Here is an 8,330-nt window from a genome sequence, read left to right on the forward strand (position 1 = left end):
AGATTATAGTCCAGTCTATAAAATAGGCTATAGTCTATCTTATAGTATAAACTGTAGTCTATCCTAAAGACTAAACATCATGTTCTAGTTAGGACTATACACAAGATTACAGTCCAGACTAAAGACCAATAGACATTAAAGTAGACCGGTTTAAAGATCAAATACATTTCATATTATTAAGCAGAGCTCCAAATTTTTATTTAATACTTTCGATACAATACTTTCGATTTCAAGATCATTTTAAATATTAAATAATAATTATAATTTGTTATAATAATTTCCATTCAAACATACTGATGTGTGTGTGTATCACATTAGGATTTTATTTCATAAACTATGCGAAAATCTATTTCAGTTTTAGAATTTGTATAAAATTTGTTTAACTAAATTAGCACCTTTGATATTAGTGTTTATACAAATTATTAACACTTCAGAAATGTTTGGATTAAAAGTGTTTCTAAAGAAGACTATGATGATCTCGGTGAGGCTACAATTATTTAAAAACTAAAAACTAGTTTTTTAAAAAAAATTGAAAGTACATATTAATAAACCAAAAGTCAAAATGCATGTCTATTTTAATAAAACTAATTTAAGTTTGAATATTAAATAATAAATGTTGCATAAAATGCATGTGATATAAAATATTTAATAAGTGTTAAAAATTATAAGACTGAAACTTTAAAAAAATATGGAAAAATTCTAATGAGTATAACAATGATAAGAGTCAAAGAATTTAACGAAAAAAATGACATTAAATTAAATTTATTTATGTTATGAATTTTGATTTATTTCTTATAAAATTTTATGACAAATATGCCCTTATTTTGCCACATTAGCTATACAATTTAAATAATATTCATATTTAAAAAACCATTAAACATGTTTTTCCGTTATAACTACAACGTTGGAGATCGTGTAGTTTTCTACATAAGTGTTTTATTTATTTGTGGTGATTGAATCTGTCTGTCCATTGTTTGCCGTTTCAGCATATTAACTAAATAAGCGTTTAAATGATATGATCAAAAACACTCCCATTTTGAATCTGCCATTTTTTTTGGATTGTTATGGAACATGTGTTCCACCCCCTTTGTTTATGCTACGCACGTTGTATGTATATAATTATAGTGTCTATAAAATTTCAGTTTTGTCAAATCCATACAATTTTTTCATGAGAATAGTTATTTTTTGGGAATTCACTACACTTTGCAAATATGATGTCTATAGCCTAGTCTATAGTCTAGTCTATAGTCTAGTCTATAGCATAGTCTATAGTCTAGTCTATAGTCTAGTCTATAGTCTAGTCTATAGTCTAGTCTATAGTCTTGTCTATAGTCTTGTCTATAGTCTAGTCTATAGCCTAGTCTATAGTCTAGTCTATAGTCTAGTCTATAGCCTAGTCTATAGTCTAGTCTATAGCCTAGTCTATAGTCTAGTCTATAGTCTAGTCTATAGTCTAGTCTATAGTCTAGTCTATAGTCTAGTCTATAGTCTAGTCTATAGTCTAGTCTATAGTCTAGTCTATAGTCTAGTCTATAGTCTAGTCTATAATCTAGTTCTATAGTCTAGTCTATAGTCTAGTCTATAGTCTAGTATATAGTCTAGTCTATAGCCTAGTCTATAGTCTAGTCTATAGTCTAGTCTATAGTCTAGTCTATAGTCTAGTCTATAGTCTAGGCTTTAATATATTCTATAGTTTATTGTATTTTTTTATTATGCTCTAGTATATAGTCATGTCTATATTCTATTCTAGTAGAGTTTGAACTATAGTGGAGTCTACAGTTTGTACTATGGTCTGGACTATAGTCCAAAGTCTGAACTATAGACTAAACTATAGTCTAGAATACTATTCTATTACATAACTGGAACCATGGTCTAGAATATAGTGTTTAATTGGGACCATTTTCTGTACTACAGTCAATAGTCTTAACTATAGACCAAATTCCATGCTGTAAACTAATCCATAATCTAGTTTACAGTCTGGACTATAGTTTATTCAAGTCTGGACCATAGAAAGGTCAATAGTCTGGATTAAATTCTATAGTCTGTAAAATATTCTATGGTCTATACTATGGTATATAATCTTCACTTTAGTATTTGCTATAGTTTATTGTCTCGAATATAGTCTTTTCAATAATTCTACAAGAAGAATATATTTTTTTGAAATTGTGAAATCACTATAGAGTATATGTGAAGTCGTCTTTTACCTATATAGTTTATATATGAAGATGTTGGTTCCGTTTAATTTAATGAGTAAATAACGGGGTATAAAATATTATAATGTAATAATAACTTCAAATGGCAAACGATCACAAATTATGTCACGAATTTTAATTTGCTTTTGTTTTGCTTACAAATTGTCTAATAAACACGACTTCAACTGCTCGACTGAGAAATTATTAAAATAAAGATTTTTTTCTATTAATGATAATTTTATTACTACAAAATTTATTTGTTCGTAAAAGTGTTGACAGGTGAATAAACTTTTGGTCATTTTTGGTTTTTTAACCATTCTTTTCTTGCGAAACGTGACGTATTTGCACAAAAATCAAAAATTCGCTCATAATACCGAGAAATAAATATGTAGTAATAAAAAAAATATATACTTTTATTTTGGTTTATTATTATTGCTATTGTTGTTGTAATAAATTCATTCACAATTATTTAAATATTTTAACAATTTATTTCTTTATTATCATCAGTCGTATTTGATTTTTTTGTTATTGTTTCTCTATCATTTCTCATTCGAGTTTAACAATCAAGCAAATTTTTAATTTTTAAATTCTTATTTTGTTATTTTTTCAACAACAAAAATTATTTATTTATAACTTAAATCACAATAAGGTTTATAACTAAAAATACATGACTTTTTGAAGAAGGTTTTTTTTCTAATAATTTCTTCCTTCGGGTTTATGATATGGATGTTCGGCTAAATATTGCAAGGTTTTCAATACTGATTCGGGTGTTGGTGGTGGAGTTGGTAAATGGGCACCAATGGGACGGTAACCATTTTCATCAGCTGTATATGAGAGGGCATATTCACGACCATCATCGGCTATGAAAGCAAATCTACCTTCAATGGCTTCACCGTCATGTTCGGCATCGACTTGTTTTAGAACACCATCTTGTGTGGCTTTGGAACCATCTCCCAATTCGTAGCTAAAAAGATGATAAATATATTTTATAAAATTTTAAATATTAGTTATTAAATTTAATTCTTAATTAATTCTTAAAGACTGCGTCATTACGTTTATAACATATTGAAATATATTTCGTAGACCTCTTGAAGTAAAAATTTTCTTTTCAAAATTTTAAAATGATTTAAATATATCTACCCATTTTTACATGGAAAGCTCATTAGCCCTTCGAGTAAGAAAACATTTTTTATTGGATTCCTTGCTGAATAGAGTTTATACAGTAAACATGTTAGTATCATGTTTTGCGAAAATATAGCTCCATATTAGTTCCTCGATCACATGATATAAAGATCAATTAATGAAAAACCCCAATTTGTTTTTACCAAAAAATATTTTTGATAAATAATAGCGCACAACAGGCCAGATAGTTGATTTGATATATTTCTTCTGATATCATCCTAATCCTATCTATTTTTTCAGTCATAATGTTTTGAGTCCTGGGAGATATTACAAACAGACATACAATATTAAAATTTTGAAACCGTAAAAACTTTAACCAAAAGTTATACATTTTATGATTCAAATTACATTAAATTTTAATCTCTAAAGTTCTTTTTCATTAGATAATGAACTAGCCGAATGACTATTTTACATTTTGATCTACTCATTAGTCTGTGTGCTATTTTATGAATTGGTCTTCGGACTAGTCTATAGACTTGTCTATAGTACTTTGTCTAGTTAAAAAGCAACATTATATAGTAAATCTGTAGGCTCACATATTTATCGATTGGCTTACAGACCACTGTAGCCGACTGGAAATGATTTTGTGGCACAATTTTTAATGCTTTTTCCCAGCTAGCATTTGGAAGATTGTAAGATTATTATTAGTAAACTGAGTCTTTTTTGACTCCTTTTGATGACCTAGAAGTGATCAATAAGTTATGTGCTAAAAAAATATTTGAAAATGAACCCGATATAAGATTAACAATTATGAATTTATAGTCGGACATTGCCGACCATATGATACCCTACACCAGTCAGTATGTTAAAATTTTGATTTTTTTTAAATAAAGCATTTAATTTGTTTTATTGTGGAATATTTTTACTTATTGTTGACAAAAAAATAGATTTTCTTTTTGTACGGTTGTATGGGGGCTAGGAGAAATAATGGACCGATTTCAACTATTTTCAATAGCGATCGTCCTTGAACTAAAAAAAGAGCATGGGCCAAATTTCATCAAATTATCTTGAAAATTGCGACCTGTAGCGTCCGCACAAGGATTACGTGGACACACACACAGACAGACAGGCAGACAGACAGACATGGTGGGTCTAGGACCAATATTTTTGGGTGTTACAAACTTCAGCAGAAACTCATAATACCCTCCCCATTATAGTGGTGTAGGGTATAAAAGCAATAACATAATGAATAGCAATCATAAAATGATAATTATCCTGATGTTTGAAATATGATAGTTTTAAAAATAAATTTTTAAAACTATTGTAACGGAATAATAGCAATTGCACTTAAAATGGCCCTTAAAAGTGTCGAAACGGAGAAAAAAAGGTCTCATAAAACTCTTTAAAAAGAGTTGGGCAACTGCGAACCCGTCTTCGCAAATTTTGCCGTGTCCACGTACACGTACACATACGAGTACGATGTTTGAATAGGATGGCGAGACTATTTATGGATGTCCGGAATTCCTAGACTAGTTGTGATGTAGACTACACACCTGTCAGGGAGTGTCGGTAAAGATTAGGATATCTCTGTTCGTTCTTTTTATGGCCGATATTTCGGCCTGGAATCGATAACAGTCATTGTTCGAAATATGATTGTTTATATATTTATTTTGTGCTTATATTCCGTTCAATTGGAACATCAATAACTGTTTTCTGTATTATTGTATTGGTTTGTAGCAATCTTTAAATGACTCAGAAAACTCTCAAAAATTACTAAAATATGGTTGGAAAATTACTGTAAAACGATCATTTTTTATTAAATTTTAAGGATCTACCAATTGTCATTCTTTTTTAATTAGGGAATTATTCAGTTACAAGTTTACAATCGTTTATATTTTTTCACAAGTAATAAGTTATGGTCGGCCTCGCCCGACTAACCGACTAACCGACACAATTTACAACAAAAAATGTTATTTAGTTTTCGTAATCTGCATTTAATTGGTATTGTACCTTGCCTCAAATATGCTTAAGCTGTTTATTATTGAATTAAATTTTGAACATTTAAGTCATATTTTGAAGGAGCTTTTAAGTTTATAATTATGTTTAATATAAATTATTAAACATAATTATAAACTTAAAAGCCTTATTCGGTGGTTTCACTTGTATGCGGGCTAAGTGTAATTATGAACCAATGTTAACTATTTTTAATAGTAAACTTCGTCTCTGGTACAATAGAAGATCATCTGCCAAATTATCATCTTGAATTATAATTAAAATTGCGACCTGTAGTTTGATTACAAGGTCAGGCGGACGGGAATAACTTAATCGACTCAGGTGGGGGTATAGGACCAAAATATTGTGTGTTGCAAACATCAGCACAAACCCAATGTACCCTCCCCACTAAATTGCTGTAGGATATAATAACCACGATGTTAGTCGTTCTTTAATTGAAAGTTTTGGAGTTATATTGTTACTTTATATTTAGATATCCTTTAGCATCTGTTGAATGTCCTACTCTGAGCTTTTGTGGACTTTCATAAAAAACTAAAGTTTTTCTTTGTATTTATAGTAAAGAAATTTTCTTTCTAAACATTATTTTTCATAAACATCTCGATAGCATTTCTTATAGAATTATTCATTATTTGGTTCTCGAAGATAACTTCAGAAAAAGGTGTTTTAACGGGCGGGCGTCTAGATATAGGGATATTAACTTCCTTGAAGTGGTAATTTATATAATATATAGAGTTGTTTTGGGTTCATTGCAAAAATTATGTTTCATATTTTTGTTTTTTTTTTAATATTTAATTTTTAACAATTATTGAGGAGTAACACTTCAAATTTTATATCTAGAACACAATAGTAACATATAATTTTTAATTAATATTTTTAGAATGTTTGTCCATGTCGATAGATTTTTGCACATTTCTCAATATTAATTACCATATCCTTTCAGCACTTATCACATATATTTGTATCTATGCTATTATTTAATTAAAATGCTTACTGGTAATGAAATTTGCCATCATATTCCACCATGGCTTCATTTGAAATTAATTCGACTTCTTTGGCATAAGCAACGGCAACGAATAAACACAATATAGCGATCACTTTCATGTTTGTAAAAATTAATTTTCTTTTACTTTTCTTAATTGATTTAAAATGCAATAGAAATGCAATATTTTTTTTTAATTAAATTCAAATTTGTATCTCTTTCCTAACAAATTAAATCTCCAAAACTCAAATTAACGAATGACAAGATTTTAACTAAATATCAGGCTTTTATACATTTTTGTTTCTAAATTTAACAAAAAACACAATAAAAAACAACAAATTCTAGCTAAAAATAACAACAACTACATTAAAAAAAATTCCTGAACCAAAGTTGAAAAAAAAAATATTTTATAGAATTAATATAAATAAAATAAGAAGAAAAAAAATCAATAAAGTTATAAAATATTGAACTTGTTTTGATTTTTGGTTTGAACAACATCTCCCTATCTCAAGCTTATTTGGTAACTTACTTACTAGTAATTTTTCACAAATACCAATACAACCTAAAGCTACAAAAACAAAGCTTTAAAGCTGCAGTATTATATTTGTATCTCTAAGTTTTACATATTAATTGGACCAATTCTAAGATGCTGTGACGTCTTGTGTCTATGTTTCGTTCTGTTGTACAATCTACAAATTGGGTGTGAATTTTGACACAATTATAAAATAAACATTGACGTTTCTTGCCAAACTGCCATTCTTATCAGTCAATCGAATCTTCTAATGATTGTTTTTTATCAGCAGCATCATCGGCATCATCATCATTAAAATCATAATTATTTTTATAGAAATATTTAAAATCAAGTTTAATCTTCTATTTAGTTCTAAGTATTTAGAAAAAGTAAGGAGTCGAAGTTGCTTTCAAACCACATTTTTGTTTATATTAGACTCTGTCTGTATTCATTTAATTTACATAAATTTTAGTATTTTATTAAAACTTTTTCAGTTTTTCTAAATTTGTTTTCGCTTTTAGGTTTGTGTGTCAGTTTTAGGGGGAATAGACAACAAGCAAGCACTATGTATCTAAATCTTAATTCTTTTGGCAAATATTAATTTACCACTCAACGCTGCGCTCGATATTAGCACCATTTTCAGTTCAAATTCTTGTTTATTTTATTTTGCTGAATTTTGGCATAATTTATTCTGGCTTAAGGTTGATATTATTAACAGAGTCTCTATAATTGGACGTAAATCATTTTTATTTCATATTTCAAATCGTTTTGCAAAAATAAACATATTTAAATTATATAATGAAAAGTTTGTGGGAGATAGTCTAGCAAAAGAATAGAAGAAAGCAAGACTAGTTTTAAATATTCAAACTCTTTTAGGTTTCTTTTTGTTTATTTTGGTAACTGTCATTTGTTATTTATTTAGTTGTGGACTGGATTTAGCAATTTGTGTTTTTTATTGAATATGATCGAATGGAATTCCTTTGTGAGCCAGTTTTCAACCTGGATTCAGGTTTATATTTAGTTTTAGAAAACTAGAAAGTCTTTTAATAATTTCAGTAGCAGATTTTTTTAAATGACAAAACAAAATATAAAATTAAAATATATTTAATGCAACGACTTTAAATGTACAAACTACAGTAAATACTATTAGCCGGGCCATAGATAATAGTACAGACTATGGCTAATATTAACCAGAAGACTGACAAATATTTTTTAATTATTAAATATGGGATACTAATATAGTCTAGTCTATAGTTCAGTCTATATTTTAGTCTATAGTCTAGTCTATAGTCTTGTCTATAGTCTAGTCTATAGTCTAGTCTATTGTCTAGCTTATAGTCTAGTCTATGGTCTAGCCTATACTCTAGTCTATTGTCTAGCTTATAGTCTAGTCTATAGTCTAGTCTATAGTCTAGTCTATAGTCTAGTCTATAGTCTAGTCTATAGTCTTATCTATAGTCTAGTCTATAGTCTAGTCTAGTCTATAGTCTAGTCTATAGTCTAGTCTATAGTC

At 28.3% G+C, this 8,330-nt stretch overlaps 1 protein-coding gene across 1 annotated transcript; it reads right to left on the reverse strand.

Annotated features, from left to right (window-relative positions):
• Positions 1–2,614: 2,614 nt before the first annotated feature.
• On the reverse strand, positions 2,615–6,568 carry LOC111689065 (endocuticle structural glycoprotein SgAbd-3). The gene is made up of 2 exons (XM_023451571.2): positions 6,319–6,568; positions 2,615–3,156 (listed from the first exon to the last, which is right to left on the reverse strand). The coding sequence occupies exons 1-2, from the start codon at positions 6,426–6,428 to the stop codon at positions 2,886–2,888; spliced, it is 381 nt and encodes a 126-aa protein (XP_023307339.2). The 5' UTR covers positions 6,429–6,568; the 3' UTR covers positions 2,615–2,885.
• Positions 6,569–8,330: the final 1,762 nt, after the last annotated feature.

The sequence above is a fragment of the Lucilia cuprina genome, chromosome 6, assembly GCF_022045245.1.
Source record: "Lucilia cuprina isolate Lc7/37 chromosome 6, ASM2204524v1, whole genome shotgun sequence".
Classification (NCBI taxonomy): Eukaryota; Metazoa; Arthropoda; class Insecta; order Diptera; family Calliphoridae; genus Lucilia; species Lucilia cuprina.